Below are 16,247 nucleotides of genomic sequence, written 5' to 3'. Positions count from 1 at the left end.
TCCTTACCACCTTGATGGGGGAGAGAGCCGGATCTCCATCAAGAGGCTCATCGCCCCGGCTTATGAAAACCTTGCTGTCCGAGTTGCGAGGCGCCTCCAACAAAACCACCTCACCTACAACCACTGCCGAGCGTTGGCGCGGCTCGTCATCCAAAAAGACCTGGACGTCAATGTCTGGAACGCCGTCCTTAGTCTTATTGACCCCGTCACACGAGTCACCACTCCTCCGCGCCCCATATCATCAATCCAGCAGACGCCCTGGTTGCGCAACACTAGCAGTTTCGTCAATTCTACAGAATACCGAAAGCACGTTGACTTTGTGCTGAAGGAGGAGCTTGGAGAGATACACGTCGATATCCCTGGGTTCTTTGACGCGTACTTTGGAAACATTCCACAACTCACTGCAGCTTCACAAGTGGTGTTGGAAGGGTGCAAGAGGGGAGACAACCCACTTTACAGTGAAGAGAAGGGCTGGCGGGGCTGGCCTGAACTTGCGGCAGAAAAAGACGTTCTGGGATGGCTGGCTAACATCATCGCTGAGCTCGTACGATTAGCCGAAGCGCAAGAGCCGTCCTGGAAGATCGACCGCAGACCTCTCGCACAGCCAAGCCAGCCACTACAGGGGTCTATCGCGGAGAGAAAGCTCGATATCGGCTTTGTCGATGATCCGACGGCCACAGAAGACTCCAGATGCCGCTGGTCGCAGATCCTGGTGCCAGGAGAGCTGAAGAATGATCCGAAATACGACAGGAAATCCGGGGCATGGTTTGATCTTGGCAGGTATTCCAGGGAGGTCCTTTCTGCGCAGGACACCCGTCGTTTTGTGCTCGGGTTCACCCTCTGCGGGCCGTTCCTGCGACTATGGAACTTTGACCGCCTGGGCGGGATCGCGTCGGAGGAGTTCAACATAAACCAGGACGGCCTTCAATTTGTGTCTGTCGTCCTTGGATTCCTCCTGATGAGCCGGGAGCAACTTGGGTTTGATCCCACCATCGTCACAACTGGGACCGAACGGTATATCGAGATTGAGAAAGACGGTACGAACGAACGGCTGATCATCGACGGGATTGTCGGACGAGCACGCTGCGTCGCCGGGCGAGCCACAACCTGCTGGAAGGCACACTGTGAGACAGACAAATCACGGACGCCGCTGGTTGTCAAGGACTCCTGGCAGTATCCGGAACGCAACGAGGAAGGAGAGTTGTTGCGAGAAGCGATGGCGAAGGGGGTCAAGAATGTCGCGAGGTACTATCACCACGAAACCGTTCGCATTGACGGCAAGCATGATGATGTCTTGGCTATCCGAAAGGGCCTCAGTATTCCGATGAAAGATGAGAAAGGTGGCTTTAAGGCGACAGTGCGGCGTAGTAGGTCTCAAAGAGGACAAAAGAGCCAGGGCAGCACCACCGGCCAGAAGCGATCCTCTGACTGCGTGGACACGGCATTTCCTCCTCCCCCAAGTAAGCGTACCCAGTCAAGTTCTCCGTCCAAATCTGCAGGCGGCTCAGCCCCATTCAATCGAGTTCACCGCCGCGTCGTTATCCGGGATTACGGGAAACCAATCTATGAGAGTAGTTCGAAGGCTATCCTTCTTACTGGGCTAGCCGGCTGTATTGAAGGATACATGTCACTCCACGACGAGGCTGGCCTCATCCAATGCGACGTTTCCCCGCGGAACCTGATGGTGAACGAAGACAAGGACAACCCATCATGGCCTGCCTTTCTGATCGACCTTGACCTGGCAATCAGGGTACAACGGGATGCATCTTCCGGCGCACGGGGCAAGACGGGCACCAGGGAGTTCATGGCCATCGGTGTCTTGTACGGCGAAAAGCATTGTTTCATGCATGATCTGGAGTCGTTCTTCTGGGTCCTGTTCTGGATATGCATTCACTATGACGGCCCAGGGAAGGGAAGCACTGTCGAGCGGTTTGAGAAATGGAATTATATGAGTACTGAAGAGCTGGCGGCTGCAAAGCAAGGAGTGATAAGTGAGGAGAGCGACTTTCTTAGAATTGCTGGAGACTATTTCACACCGAGCTATCAGTCCTTGATCTCTTGTGTCAACCGTTTACGACGGCTTGTCTTTCCAAACGGCGGACGGTGGAAGAAAGAAAATTCCAATCTATCCCGGAACATGATTAAAACGCTTCAAGATGCGGAAAATAACCCAGACATTGTAAACTAATGCAGATTCAGTGTATATGTTGATAGCGTATTGTAGCGTGACTTGCTTTTTGTTTGTGTTTTGATATAGCATGCATTTGAGTAAGAGTGAGGCTGGACATGATTTGTGAGAACCGCAGCTCCTTTTATTATATATATATATATATCTCTATTGTACAAAACTAGTTCTCTAGGCTCCGTTGATATTCCAACGCCAGTTTCTCCCGAGCGCGACCCCGCACAACAGTTCCATGGGCCTCCTCTGCATGACTTAGAAGAGCAGATTTGGCCGGGAGCACCTTCCCCTCACAAACATTGCACTCAACCCCAGTGGCCGGCCATAGAGGGTTGATATGTCTTCGTAGAAAGTGCCTTGTAAGTGATCCGGATGTTGCGTATTTCATAATGCGGTCCTCCAGCGTGCAACTAGGATTCCCAACACAGAGAAAGCAAACGCGAGGCCGAAAGCAGGTCTGAGGCTGTTCAGCTGTAGACTTGGCCTGCACAGACTCCATTGCTTGGTGCAAGAGGACCTCAGTGTTATCCTTCACCGAGCACCTCTGCCGCTTGGTCGGAGGACAAGGGTCATCATCGACCGTGGGCCGGCCACGGGTCTGCGTGGGCCGGCGCGAGGGCCGCCCTTCCTCCACGCCACAGAATGCAACTCCTGCGTTGATTGTGTTGATCCTCCGCTGATATTCCGCTTCAAGATTAGCGCCCGGCATGGTCAGCACGCAGTCAACAAACATTAAGTGCTCGGGAGGCATGAAGGCCTCGTGCTCGAAAGTGTCCATGACTTTGGTATCCACCAGCTTCCCGGCCAGTTGTCGCTCAAGGTCAATCACAGGCTGCTCATTCTTATAGCGCTCAAGGTTCTCACGGATCTGTCGGTTCCGCTGCCGCTGCTTCTCGTTGCGCAACTCACGGGTAGCCTTGTTGTGCTCCGACTTTGCTTCTGCTGTCCGATCATGGAAAACTTCCAGTCTCTCCAGCACCTCAGGGTTGGACTCGGCGAGTACTCTGTCGTCAAGGTGCCCTAGAGAAGTCTTGCATACCCTGTTGGCACGTTCTAACTCGGCTTCACGATCCTCCCATTCCCGCTTGCGCTTCTGGACAGTATCCTGACGGCCACGGACAACTGGAAGGTAATTGAGGGACCGTGATTCTTCTGGAGAGAGCTTATACGGTCGGTTGGGGTCGATGGATGCACTCATCGAGCAGGCAAATTGCACCAATGCTGTTTGGGAGCCTGTTTTCCGGACTATTCCCTGCGCGTCAACGTCGACGTCCACCTGATAATGCTTGACGAAGGTGCGAATATCCGCGTGCTGGAGCATGACGTTCTGAAGAGCTTCCGTAACTTCCTCTGTTCATCGTTAGCCCTCCGACATGACTGCAACAGGAAGAAAACGGAGGGCTACTTACCGCTGTTGTTAAATGCCTTAGCTCCAGCATATCGGAGGTTGTACGGGTGGGCGACCTCCTCAAAGCCCGTGATCTCACCGGCTCGGCGCATCCGGGAACTCACCATGGATGGAGTCATCCTCTGATCCAAGCAAATTTTAAATCCGGTGGATGTTGGCTCCGCCTGGCAAAACACAAACTTATCCAGTAATTCATCCTTTAGTAGTAGCGGCTGCTGTCCCTTGCCATCCAGCACTTTGGCGCTGTAGAGTTTCTCTGCGCAATCCAACACTGGTCCACTTGTTGAAATTGACTTGAATCCTCCAATGTGAAAGAGCAGAGTCAGCAGGCAGATATGCGGGCTGAGAACCAGGGTCGGGTCAAAGATGATTTCCGGAATCTTAAACTCGTTCCTATCAATTCTGTCAGTCAACCAGGCCATGCCGCGAGGATCAGAAACACATACGGTGCCTTATCTCCGAGAAATCTTTTAGTAAATTCTGGTTTTAAGAATATGAACAATCGGGGGCGTCCGCCGTCTGGAACTCGAATCAGGGTTAACACGACATCTCGATACCGAAGATGGAGGATCGCCGAGGGACGGCTGGCGGTGATGGCAGCAAGCTGCAAGAAGAGAAGCATTTGAATGCGCTGCCAACCGCAGACAAATGTCATCTCAGTGGTGGTGAGAACGACTTGAGCGAACTCAGCAACATCTTCAATATACATGTTCTTCTTTGGCCGCCCAACAAGAGCCAGCTCTTTTTCTGTGGCCACCTGTGCAACAACCTGCAAGAGATTAGTGGTGCTTCTGGTTAAGTGATCCGAGGAGAGAGAGTATAGGTGCTCACATCCTCCACCTTGACAATTGTATCTTTGCTGAGTCCCGATGCCGTTTCCTGTTTGAGGACAAGGTGCCACCACTTCCAAAATGTCTCCAGTGAGCTTTTGCGCTTAATGCCCGGACAGTTTCGATTGTTCTTGCCACGACGGATATCACACCGCCAGCTAAAGAATGCATACAGGAAGCGAACCGTCTCCTCTGAATTAGAGATCCGATCCCATTGCCGCTCCGCGTTAGCCTTGATATGCCGACAATACCTGCCCAGCGCCACTGGTGAGCTTATAACACAGTCTAAGGGTCAAATGAGCCACTGCCTACCTCTCCCAGTAACCACGGGTCTCATCGAGTTTTTCCTGGGTTCTGGGGCTGTACCGCTTCTGTCGAAGCTGAGCGATATCAAGGCTCTCTGCTAAGGCCAGGTAGTGTTCGGGGGGGAGCTGGCCGTCGTCGTCGTCTTCATCGTCGCTGACGGAGCCACTTTCATACCCACTGTCTGAAAAGATGGCATCCAGCGCGGAGAGGGTATCCAGAGCAGACCTGACATCCGTCTTGCTCCTGCTCTGCTTGTCAGGCCCGGCCAAACAAGAGAGAGGCGCCATGATCAAGACGGCCCAAGGAGAGAGCCGACAGGAGAGAGGGACAGGAACAAGTAATGAAAGACTTAGACGTTTTCCTGGATAGAACTGGCCCGGTAGTGCTGCGAAGGAGGGGAGGGATGGGAGCCGCAGGCGGCATGGTGAGAGTGACGGGGACTGGAGGCAGAGAGAACAACACGATCCATGATCTGGGGAGGGAGCCAAATCCGACAGAGTGAAGGGTCAAAAACGGCTCCCCTCCCCTCCCAAAGGAAGGGCAGTGGGTGAGCGAGGGTGAGCGAGGGTGACTGGAAGCCACGAAAACGCACTTCTAAAATCGTGGCCACGCGTGGAGGGAAGGGTCGCGGCCGTGGGGATAGATTCACGTGATGATCGAGGTTGGGCGGTTAGCGGGAGGCCGAAAGCAGCGGCGAAAACAGCCATTTGCAGCCTCCGGCCAACCGTCACATCGTTATATGGAGTAGTTTGTTATGAAGTTTCTAAGAATTATATAAAACTTTTATGAAGAATTAAATATTGATTTATGATTGACTGATAGCTTCTATTCTTATTTGTATTTGGTTAAATATTGAATTAACTATTGATGAAAGAGAATGATAGCTATCTATCTATTTATCTGTATAAATTATAATATTCAGTCAATTACAGATAGAATCAAAAGTGCTAGCTAGATAGCTAGCTTAGCCTAGCTAGCTATCTACCTCTCTATCTTTCAATCGATATAGGCTCATATGGCTGCTCAACATTCAATTAATCTCTATAAGAATAAATATTATCATTTAGTTATTTATTTATCTGATAATACTGATTTGTTAGATGACTATCTGACTGTCTATTGATCTATTTATGTACTCATCTGCTTGAATGAATGATATCTATCAATGATATATATCGATGATAGTTAGCAATGATAGCGATAGCAATGATAGCTAGCGATGATATATAGCAATGATATGTAGCAATAGCAATGATAGCTAGTGATGATATGTAGCAATGATGTATAGCAATGATGTATAGCGATAGCGATGATATCTAGTGGATATATCAATATCAGAGTTGTACTGATCACAGAGCTGGCTGGATCAATTTGATAGAGTGCATGTGATATCACATGAGGTCACGTTACAGGTTTTTTGCACAGAAAGTTGGTTTTTCTACAATAAAGAGAGAAGAGGAAGAGAGAGAGATCAGTTAGTTATACTAGCACGTAATAAACTCGGTGCAGAGAGATATGCCTACTATGTATATCCAGCTGCCTTGTTTGAGTTTGGGCTAAGGTGACCATAAGTTGAAACCTGGAACGTCTCACTATATGAAACTGAGCAATGCCTCACCGAATCACTACCTTGCTCATATAAGCAAGCATACTTTTCCTTAACCGGGCCCTAGATGATTTGTAAGCTGCCGCTCACCTGCAACCTCTGGTCGGCCCCTCGTTCCGAGGGTCCGCCATCTCAACGTTATCCGCCATCTCAACGTTACTGCCCACTTATACCCATGATATTCAGTTGATTTATCAACCAATGAATCTATATTTGATAGATACAAATAGATTATATTGTAAATGAACTATTGCCGTGAATTCCTTGTAAATTTGGTGGCATTAACATAAATGCCTTTGTCTCTGCAATATCTCTTAAGTTCCTTCATAACCTTCTTCAATTTTGGCCGTAACTTCTCCAATGCCTCCTCAATACCAATCTGATGATGAATAGCTGTCATTTTGCGAATATTATCTGCAGAGATGACTCCTCCTTTATGAACTACCCTCCGTGAGCCGTTCAGACGGCGTTTGCGAGCAGCCGAGGCGGCAGTTGTCTGCGAGAGCTCCTCCTGCAAAAGAGCCACTGTATTGGCCATTGCAATACTACCCTTATAAAGCTTCTGTAATCCTTCATATATATAGTCCTCATCATAGTTATCTTCATCTTCCTCTTCCAAAGCCTCGAGTTTGCGTTTATATCGGTTGAATTGGCGTACAGTTGAAGGAGTATACCAAGTATCTGAATCCATGGAATCTGAATTTGAAGATTCTCAAGGAGTAGTCTCGAATTCACGCAATTTATTAAGGACAATTGAAGGATTGAATGGAAGTAGGCCAGTTGCTTCCCATCCATGTTTGATTGTATGAACTCTGAATGTTGCTTTTCGTATGGAGGTGATAGCATGAAGAAATTCAACCTTTGTGAACTTCTCACAGCCGCGTCTTGTTGCTTCTTCAACTGCCACTGAATGATGATGCTTAAAGGCTTGAAAAACACCAACATCCAGAGGTTGTAATAGGTGACTCGTATGCGGGATGAGATAGAAGGGAATGATGTTGTTCTTTTCACAAAAATCCATGAATTCAAAGGTGCAATGGGAGTCAAATCCATCTAATAGAAGCAGACGGTGGGTTCCTTTGTTGCGAGCTTTTGTAAACCGATGGAAATGCTGAATCCACTGAAAAGAGATTTGATCATTATTATACCCAGTGTCGGATGTAGCTATCATGGCATCCTTCTCTATTTCATCTGTCCACCGCTCCTGTAGCTGCTTCGCGGTGAGAATATATAAGGGAGGAATGGTAAAGCCATCAGTTGCAACTCCTTCAATGATAGTAAGACTTTCTCTATTATTTGAACTTCCAACATAGGCCCGTCTTCGAGGATCTCGCGTTACAATCCATTGATCATGTCCAATTCCTATTCTGAACCCTGTTTCATCGAAGTTGTAGATATCGCAATCTTGAATTCCATATTTATTGACTGTTTCTTTGAACCGGTTAAACCAATCAAGGATATGAGATGGTTGATGAGCCTGTTTCCGTAATATATCAATGGTCTTCTGCTTGCGTACATTATACTCTGGATGGCGTTTGAGAAATCTTTTGACCCAGTGCTCTCCAAGCCCAGGTGCAGGTGTGGTAGAATCTGTATGGCTCTGCGCAAGTAGGAATCGAGCAGCACCAAAGATCATCGATCGATTGGGAGGTAGGCATAGCTTATCTAGAGCTTCTATATACTGACAAAGTGATTTTTCCTGCTCAAAAGATAAAAGTCGATTAGCAGGAGGTCGATGAGTTCGCGGAGCACGGCCATTGTATCGATTGAGCAGACGGGAATAGGGAAGGTTATAATCTCTTGCCAATGCTTTGATATTGGGTTTTTCAATATCGGCTATGGAATCTAGAGCCTCTGTGATCTTATTCTCTATTAAAATATATGTAGAAGTCATCACATTGGTTGATTATTGCATTTTGAAAAAAGAGATTCGCGTATTTGAAAATAATCGCGTTGAGATGGCGGATAACGTTGAGATGGCGGACCCTCGGAACGAGGGGCCGACCAGAGGTTGCAGGTGAGCGGCAGCTTACAAATCATCTAGGGCCCGGTTAACTATAAATACTGACTGGTTATCATCTAATTATTGGAGTGAGAATAAGCAATTCAATTTATTTTATCGATATTCAGTATTTGGGACAATATTCGGACTTATTCAGTTCCGACAATAAGCGATTTTGATCTGATTGACTGTCAGTCTATCAGTCTATCAGTCTATCAGTACCTACTGACACCCAGGAGACTCATTATCGGGTTTTTTTTATATATATATTATTATTAGACGCTAGTTAGCGGCTATGCATACGCTGTGCATACATCGTGGTGCATCCTCCTACCAACCATGTGGACAGCAACTCAGCTCTAACATCATGATAGTACGTAGTAACTAGCATTCGATAGTTCGAAGGATGATTCGGGAGTTTTTACGCCCGCTTATAAAATAGAATAGAAAATTTCCGGGAATGTAGCCGGGATACGGAGTAGATAGGTCGTGGTCGTTATAAAACTTACTTGGATGCTGATATATCCGCTTTCCCCCCAGCGCGCTGGGGTCCTAACTAGTGGGTTAACTACCGCGTAGTCGGTTACAATTTTTATTCTTTGATAGTCACCAGTTTCTTTCGTTTCTTTTTCTTTTCCTTTCCTTTTCTTTTTGACGGGAACGGGCGGGGCTGGGTGGGGGGGGGGGGGGGAAAGGAAAGGGGGACAAACCAAAAGCCGACAACTCCCTTTAATGTCTTAAAATACCCGCGCCTATGCCCACTAGCTTGATCATTGAATACAATGGAGATGAGATGTCTCCTCCATTCACCAATTCAGAATCAGGTCGCTAGACGTGAGTTGCCCTCAGGGAGGAGAGGGGAAGGCGTGGAGGAAGTTGGAAAGATTAATTAGTCCAGGCACTCCGTCCCTAAGCGACTTTTCGAAGCTGATTACTACTATGTAGAAAAGGGACCTGGACAACGATGGATGGTTGGGGATATTGGTTATTTTTACTTCTATCTCTATTTTCCTGATATTATCACCTTCTTCATTTGGATTTTTGTGATTTGGCCTTTTCTTTTTCTTGATTTGGAAGTTCTTACTTACTTAGCTTGAGTACTTCATTAACTGCGCATGACGCTCAATTTCATTGGCGGTATCACAGATACTAGTAGTTATCTCTATACTCTCATCAGTGAAATGGTGCTGATCAAACTGGGCTCAGTTATTTAGTCAAATTGATGTAGGATCGATCATAAAGGGAATTCGCAACGGGAAAAAAGATTGAAAATAAATTGTCCCCAAATAAATTTTTAAAGGAAAAGGCCAACGAGAGAGACCAAGTCCAAAGAACGAGGAAAGACATTGTCAGAGGCAAACTGCATGTAACTCCATTCAGCCGCTGACCTCTGTTTCGATGTCAGGTTCTCTCCCCGATAGCCCGCCCGCAAACCTATTCTTAACTTTCTTAATGGCGAATGATGCCTCATCCTTTGCAAACGCCGCATTACGTGCTGGCTTCCACTGCATGATTCCCCTCTGCTTGCGGTGCTCTGTCCGTTTATTTGCCTTGTTGCCGATGCGTTGTGCGCGCTCCCGATTCGTCTCCGATGACCGTCGGTTGGTGTCTGTCGTCGTAAACGAATCGGCTTCTTTCGCGTCAGTATCAGTATCGGATTCTGATTCGGATTCGGAATGGCAACGGTACTCACCGTCGTTGTCGGCGGCGTTCTCAAGATCGCATGTGTGATGTTCGTTATCTGCAGAACCTGAATCTCGTCCCAGGTGTGCCGAATGAGAACTCTCTCCGCTCTTCCGTTCCTTAATTTGCAAAGACGACACTGAACATCGCACGTGGTCCTCGACGCCTAGGTCAATGAGGTTACGCCGTTGGTGGTCCGCAATCTCATTCGGGTCGGTGCCAAATGCCTCTCTCCAATCGATTCCGTCCACATCGATCCAGCGTCTCCGCTCCTCAGAACTAGCTCGTCGGAGGATATCCCGCTCCTGAATGAGAGACTTGTCATGCAGCTCTTGAACGAAGTTCGGCAATTCCCTTGAAATGGTTCGATCCCTCACACCTTCTGATATGCATGCTTCCCACGTCTCAAACGTTTCACGGGAGTTATTGTCCTGAACCAAGGGGCGGTGACCCTCGTCGATGCCGGAGGAGAATTTGGCTTTGAACTGAAGGCGTCCTATCATGGTAAGGTCTTCCAAGCCTGGAACTCGTTTCTGCTGCCATTTTTCTTCAGTGATGTAGTTCTGTGTCAGTCGCGCTTCGTTCCTTGTGTTCCAGATCGGGATGTCGATGTCCGCGTCTTCATTGTCCGTGCATTGATTGAGCCAGAAAACGGCACATCCCAGCTTATCTCCCTTGCGAAGCTCAAAAATGATCGCAGATCTATGTCTGTATTTAACTGGCAGGCGGATCCGGTCTTTCAACTCCTTCGAGCTCGTGTCGAAGTACATGCCTTTGCCACCCTCAAGCGTACTGCACACTCCTCGGGGCAGCGAACCAATACTCCCGCTCGTTCGTACCTTAAGCTTGGCATGGTGATGGTAATCCAGCGCAGTAATGCGGTCTGATGTAATCTGGAAAGATCCGACGTTCCAACCAAGAAGAGGCGGCGGGAGCCTTGTTTCGACGCTTCTAAACAAAAGGGAGATTCGAGCACGTCCAAAGCCAATGCCCCCATCCAATGGATACCAACGCGTTACCTGGGAACTAGTTTGCAAAATATCGGACAGCTTAAGGGGAACAACCCCCAGAATCGGGTCATGTTCCCGATGTCTCCGGTCCCGGACAGTAACGGTAACAATCGCGGATCTCCAATCGCGCACAAATTTTTCGGTTCCTGCATTGAATATGGGTTTGCTGCTTACGGCCTTTGCTCGAGTGCGGTAAATCTATGGCGAAAGCGGTTAGAATTAACGAGATCAGGGCATCCAAAAAAGGAAAAGAGAGGGCATACAAGTTCGTCGTTCAAAAGGATAGTGCAGTAGCTAGTCGGAAGGTGCTTTCCTTCTTCATCTGTAATTTCACCATATGGTTTAGCGGGCTCGTACTCGCTATTTCTGTGTCGGCCATTCGCAAAGCTCCCCTTAATGTTTGCCAGCTCCAAATTCACGATTTGGTGAATGATCACACTGCAAATGCCACTTGGCCAAAGTGGATCGGGGGGTGTATGAGCAACAGCATAAGCTTCATCAGTATCCAGGGTTCCCTTCTCATCTTGCAGTGCTGGGTTATCCTTCATTGTCAGCGGCAGATTGGGATCTTTCCCATCTGTCCGAAGAGCAGATCGGAATCGCGGCTTTCCGAAGTACCCAACCTCCCAATGAAGTTCCCCCGGCATCTCAGAACCAACATCCATCCCTTGAAGCTTGGAGGTTAGCTGGTACATTTTTCCAGGATGGCTCAGCATCTTCCGTATGGAAATTTCGACTTTCCCAACGATATCATCCGCAGTATTGCGGTCGGAATCCCATAGTTCAACGCTAAGTTGTTCATCGGCCTTTATGAGCTCTGGTGTGACCAGGAGCGCAGCTGATTCTTCCCATACTGGATTGAGATCATCGGTAATGACCCTAGTACAATACATCGGCTTTCCGTATTTTGAAAAGGACAGATTGATATAAGGATCACTGCCTCCGCCTTCGCTGCCTCGTCTATCCTGTTTGCTGAGTCCTGTGGCTCGGTGTATCCTGATCCACATAATCCCCAGTGCTTGAGTATCCTTTTGGACTGTATCTCCCTGTAGGAGCCTGTGCAGATCGATACACATCGACTTTGGCGCAACGTACAAACTCGCAGCAGTTTTGATAGCGTAGTTAACAAAATTGGAAATCAGTGGCAAATTGAGGATATTTACTCCTCTTTTGACCATCGGAACGCAGCCCGCCCGGACATGAGGTACTCCCATCAAACTGAACGTCAACGTTTTAGCGAAGGGTGGGTCGGGGGTCATCTGTAGTCGGAGTCTCACAGTGCCAACGAGCTGAATCAATTCGGCGAAAACCGGCAACGGAACACCAAAAAGCCCTTTGATACCAAGGTAGAATACCAGAAGCATATGCATGTTGGCAGCTTTTGAAGAAGAACTTGCACCGCTTGGTTTGGAGTGATATGCAAACGAGCATTCAAGGTTATAATGGGAGCCTCCTTCCTCATCCGCAGCAGCTTCTTCTACAGATTTTGTTTCCTTGTTGTATTCATGTTCCGCATTTTTCAGGTCCATCGCTTGACTATCTGGCAGTGCTCGCAAGCTGAGTATCCGAAATGGATTCGAACCTTGGTCGATCTCAGCCACACGGACATTCTCAATTATTCCGGGTACGGAAACTTGCATAACATCTTCAATGGTATCTGCAACGCTTGAGAACATTTCTGGATTTAGAAGTCCCCAGACTATTGACAGAAACGTATTCATCCATTCGACTGATTCTGGCAGTAAATTAACGGTGGCCTTGGATAGAGTCAGCAATTGACCAAACGATAATCTGACCAGAAGTACGTACTATTTCACCGCGACGTTGTTCGCTGCTCCATTCCATATCTCGTCCTTTACGGATGAGGTCTTGCATCCACAGCCATACACTGGAGGCAATACATATAGCAATAGGGATGAGTCCTTTGAGAGAGCCACCGATCAACTTCCCCGGAATCACGATACCGCAAAATATACATAGAGAAAGCACTGTCGCACGTCTTTCTAATGCCTTGTACATTGGTTCATAGCTGATAGATGGAGTGGGGTGAAACAAAATATTAGTTTTCTCTCCATGTATTGGCACATCAGATGTAGTGCCTTCGGCAATAGGATCTGGTGGTGAGACAAGATCTTGAACACGTTTGTACTCTCGCAAATCTTGAGTTGGTTCTGTTTTCATGGGCTACATTGTATCATAAGCATTGAACCGGGCAGCAATAATTTTGGTGCCGGACATACCGTCGGTTTCTCGAGATTTGCATTGGGTACAGAGAGCTTGAAATTCGTTAACGGTGCGCTTGGCTAAATTGCATGGCGGACAGATACCTGGGGCTCTTTAACTGTGCCCATAAACTCATCTCCAACATCGTCGATCTCTACCTCTCTGCCTGTTGTCGGGTCTGTTACTTTGCGCCCACGTTTCCTTGGCTGCAAGGGGATATGGGATGTCACTTCCGTGTCTTCATCCTGTTCACCCCTTTGAATCTGCCTATTCCGCTCATCTTCCTGTTTGAGCTTGGTTGCTTTATCAATTTGCCTATCCCTTTCTTCCTTTTCTCGGTCCAAGTTACGTAGGAACTTTTGGACTGTGGGAATCGGATTGTTGGCACCCCAGTGCCCACCAGGGTAGCTTTGAGTTTGACTCGTCATGTTGAATGGCAGAGTTCATTGACAGATATAATGAAGAATGGAACCGCAGCATCTGCTGATTTACCAGAGAGAGGAGAAGGGATTACCAGCACTTGCCCTCGCGGGTCAATAACACAACTGATATTGATGAACATAAAAGATCATAGCGATGTTGAATTGGCACTATTACAGCTCTCCCAGTAGGAAAGACGTCATAGTGGCGATTCCGGATGGATAATGTTAGCTTCAAGGTTTCCTACCACCATCTCGAGTTCGGTTTGGTTACGACCTTTTATTGGCTAAGGGAAACTTCACATTCATTTCTCCCAAAACTAGGACTCCGAGCCCAACCTGGTGACGTTATTCATGAGGATGATGGTTTCCGGCTTAAGTTGGGCCCCTGTGAGCACACGTGACAAACGTTTTGATTCAATGGAGGCACCTAGGGATCCTGGCTTTTGAACGGCTCTCTGGGGACGAGTTTATATCGGTGGATATAAGACTACAAGTTGTGCCATGTATAGGAAATGAGCAACCTCTAGAGAGGCCGAATGTTCCAATTCTTCCATCCGGGTGCGTAATCAGAGCCGGTTCCGGGCTAAAAGCCCACACGGGATGCTTCTCTCACTTAGTTGGTTACCATGCGGACATTACGTGATGATCACGTCATTCTCTGTATCAAACATTGGGGTATTCACAAGGGATTTGTTCGAAATAGGTCATATTGCCCTGAAAATACTGTTAATCAATAGAAAAGGGTACCGGGTCGACCCGCCTTCTTGCTGAGGGACAATGAGAGGGCAACATGACGTTTCAAAACAAGGAGACCTGGTAGGACATTCCATGCCCTAGCATTTGCAACAGCAGCTGCAATTATAGTCGTGTGGGTGTAGCACTGAGTGATGAAACTGAGCAAGAGGAGCGAAGGGCTTCTTGACTGGCGTCTAAATTTATCATGTGACATCACTAGCCCAGCCATGCCAAGCGTCAAGCCTGAGCCTCAATGTTGTCCTCGACAGCCAAAACGAGAGCCGACTTAAATAATATCCCGCTATATACTCTATTTATCTGACCACAATGTCAGCGGCAGAGGAATCTCCAGCCCAGCGGGCGGCTCGCCTTCGCCGTGAGCGCCGCGAAGCTAAGATTAAAGCAGATGGCTCCGCGAGGCTTGACAAGATCACCAGCCTCAGTGGACGGACACCTGCAAGCAGTAAGATATCGCCTTCGTCTGCGACTGTCAGGTTGTGGGTTTTATCTTTTTCTAATTATCATTCTATAGCATTGAGAGAGGATTCTCCCCCTTCGCTTTCCGATTCATCTCCAACTCCCGGACACCGCCCACAAACACTGTCGAAATCATCATCTCCTTTACCTCCACCGCCCAATGTTGAAGATCAGGCCCCCGAAAATCTCAAAGCGCAGGAAGAGTATCTGCGAGCTTTTTTACGCTCACAACAGCCATTGGACCAACCGTCTCCTACTCAAGATCCAGCAAACTTACTAGGCAGCTTATTCGGGGGAGGATCAGGTGACAACGACACATTCTCCGGAGATGGACCAGCGTTTAAGCTAGCCGATATTGCCTCTGCCTTTGGTGTTCCCCCATCCATATCCACGTTCTTCTTTAATGGGGATTCGCAACCTGCTTCGCCGGGGGAGCAGCGGATTGCGTCTATCTGGAAGCTTATGCATGTGGTGTTCTCTCTAGCAATAGGCATATATTTGCTCAGCCTGTTCCTGTCCTCAGTTTCGACGTACGGAACGAATCCGCCGCCTCCCGCAACTGCGCAAAATCCCTTTATACTTTTTTTGACAGGGGAGGTTGTGCTGAGTGGGACTCGAGCTCTGACTAGTGCTACAGAAGGCCAACTCAGGAATGCACGAGCTTGGATACAAATACTGGGGAAGCTGGTGCGGGATGGGAGAATTGCAGTATTTGTCCTTGGTGCTGGAATGTGGTTGCTTGGCGAGGAGGAATTTGCAGTTAAGTCATGATGATAGATGATATTTATGCGATTGTAATGCGAAATGTCAAAAAAATAATTGTTTACGAAGACCCAAATGCTAGGCTCCGTCCTACTGAAGCAAGAATATGGATATCAATATTCCAATGCTGCTTACTATTTTTTTAATCTACTTTCCAACCAGAGCCATTTTGTTCCAATCACGGATCTACTTCTAGCACTTCAGTTCAATTTTACCCTTTTTTAAGATCTAGCGAGGGCTAATTCTCGGCAAGTTCGGATATGCCATCGGCCCGCAGAAAGTATTCCAAGGTCAGACACAGAAACCCCGAAAACCCTTGAACTCTCTCTCTTAGTCGTCTATCATCCCTAGTTCTGGGCCAACTCAGTGCCTGTATCTGTACTAAGTTGTAACAGGAGCAAGAATAACGTTCAGGGGTCTGTTACCGACCCACATCAGTTTAATGGACTTACCGTCCGAAGTCCATTTTGGAATGGTTCAGTTTATATGCCGAGCTACCCATCCATGTATCGTTTATGAATTGGAATTTAATTGGGTATTACCCGCGCCTTCTAATTTCGAGACCTTTTTTTGGACAGTGGATGGATGGCGTTGATGGCAC

At 47.9% G+C, this 16,247-nt stretch overlaps 6 protein-coding genes across 6 annotated transcripts; 3 read left to right on the top strand and 3 right to left on the bottom strand.

Annotated features, from left to right (window-relative positions):
• Positions 1-62: 62 nt before the first annotated feature.
• Positions 63-2,188, top strand: HCAG_01613 (predicted protein; the record flags this gene model as incomplete). The annotated part of the gene is made up of 2 exons (XM_001544516.1): positions 63-132; positions 216-2,188. The coding sequence occupies 2 exons, from the start codon at positions 63-65 to the stop codon at positions 2,186-2,188; spliced, it is 2,043 nt and encodes a 680-aa protein (XP_001544566.1).
• A 160-nt stretch (positions 2,189-2,348) lies between these two features.
• HCAG_01612 (conserved hypothetical protein) lies at positions 2,349-5,013 on the bottom strand (the record flags this gene model as incomplete). The annotated part of the gene is made up of 5 exons (XM_001544515.1): positions 2,349-3,532; positions 3,592-3,983; positions 4,037-4,359; positions 4,422-4,671; positions 4,733-5,013. The coding sequence occupies 5 exons, from the start codon at positions 5,011-5,013 to the stop codon at positions 2,349-2,351; spliced, it is 2,430 nt and encodes an 809-aa protein (XP_001544565.1).
• A 1,566-nt stretch (positions 5,014-6,579) lies between these two features.
• Positions 6,580-7,023, bottom strand: HCAG_01611 (predicted protein; the record flags this gene model as incomplete). The annotated part of the gene is made up of 1 exon (XM_001544514.1): positions 6,580-7,023. The coding sequence occupies one exon, from the start codon at positions 7,021-7,023 to the stop codon at positions 6,580-6,582; it is 444 nt and encodes a 147-aa protein (XP_001544564.1).
• A 478-nt stretch (positions 7,024-7,501) lies between these two features.
• HCAG_01610 (predicted protein) lies at positions 7,502-8,102 on the top strand (the record flags this gene model as incomplete). Its single annotated transcript, XM_001544513.1, has 3 exons — positions 7,502-7,552; positions 7,920-7,982; positions 8,058-8,102. The coding sequence occupies 3 exons, from the start codon at positions 7,502-7,504 to the stop codon at positions 8,100-8,102; spliced, it is 159 nt and encodes a 52-aa protein (XP_001544563.1).
• Positions 8,103-9,710: 1,608 nt separating this feature from the next.
• On the bottom strand, positions 9,711-13,678 carry HCAG_01609 (conserved hypothetical protein; the record flags this gene model as incomplete). Its single annotated transcript, XM_001544512.1, has 4 exons — positions 9,711-11,225; positions 11,291-12,784; positions 12,837-13,211; positions 13,355-13,678. 4 exons carry the CDS (start codon positions 13,676-13,678, stop codon positions 9,711-9,713), a joined length of 3,708 nt encoding a protein of 1,235 aa, XP_001544562.1.
• Positions 13,679-14,734: 1,056 nt separating this feature from the next.
• On the top strand, positions 14,735-15,655 carry HCAG_01608 (predicted protein; the record flags this gene model as incomplete). Its single annotated transcript, XM_001544511.1, has 2 exons — positions 14,735-14,870; positions 14,940-15,655. 2 exons carry the CDS (start codon positions 14,735-14,737, stop codon positions 15,653-15,655), a joined length of 852 nt encoding a protein of 283 aa, XP_001544561.1.
• Positions 15,656-16,247: the final 592 nt, after the last annotated feature.

Source organism: Histoplasma capsulatum, genomic scaffold (assembly GCF_000149585.1).
Source record: "Histoplasma capsulatum NAm1 scaffold_1 genomic scaffold, whole genome shotgun sequence".
In the NCBI taxonomy this organism is placed as follows: domain Eukaryota; kingdom Fungi; phylum Ascomycota; class Eurotiomycetes; order Onygenales; family Ajellomycetaceae; genus Histoplasma; species Histoplasma mississippiense.
This window is presented reverse-complemented; position numbering and strand designations above follow the sequence as displayed.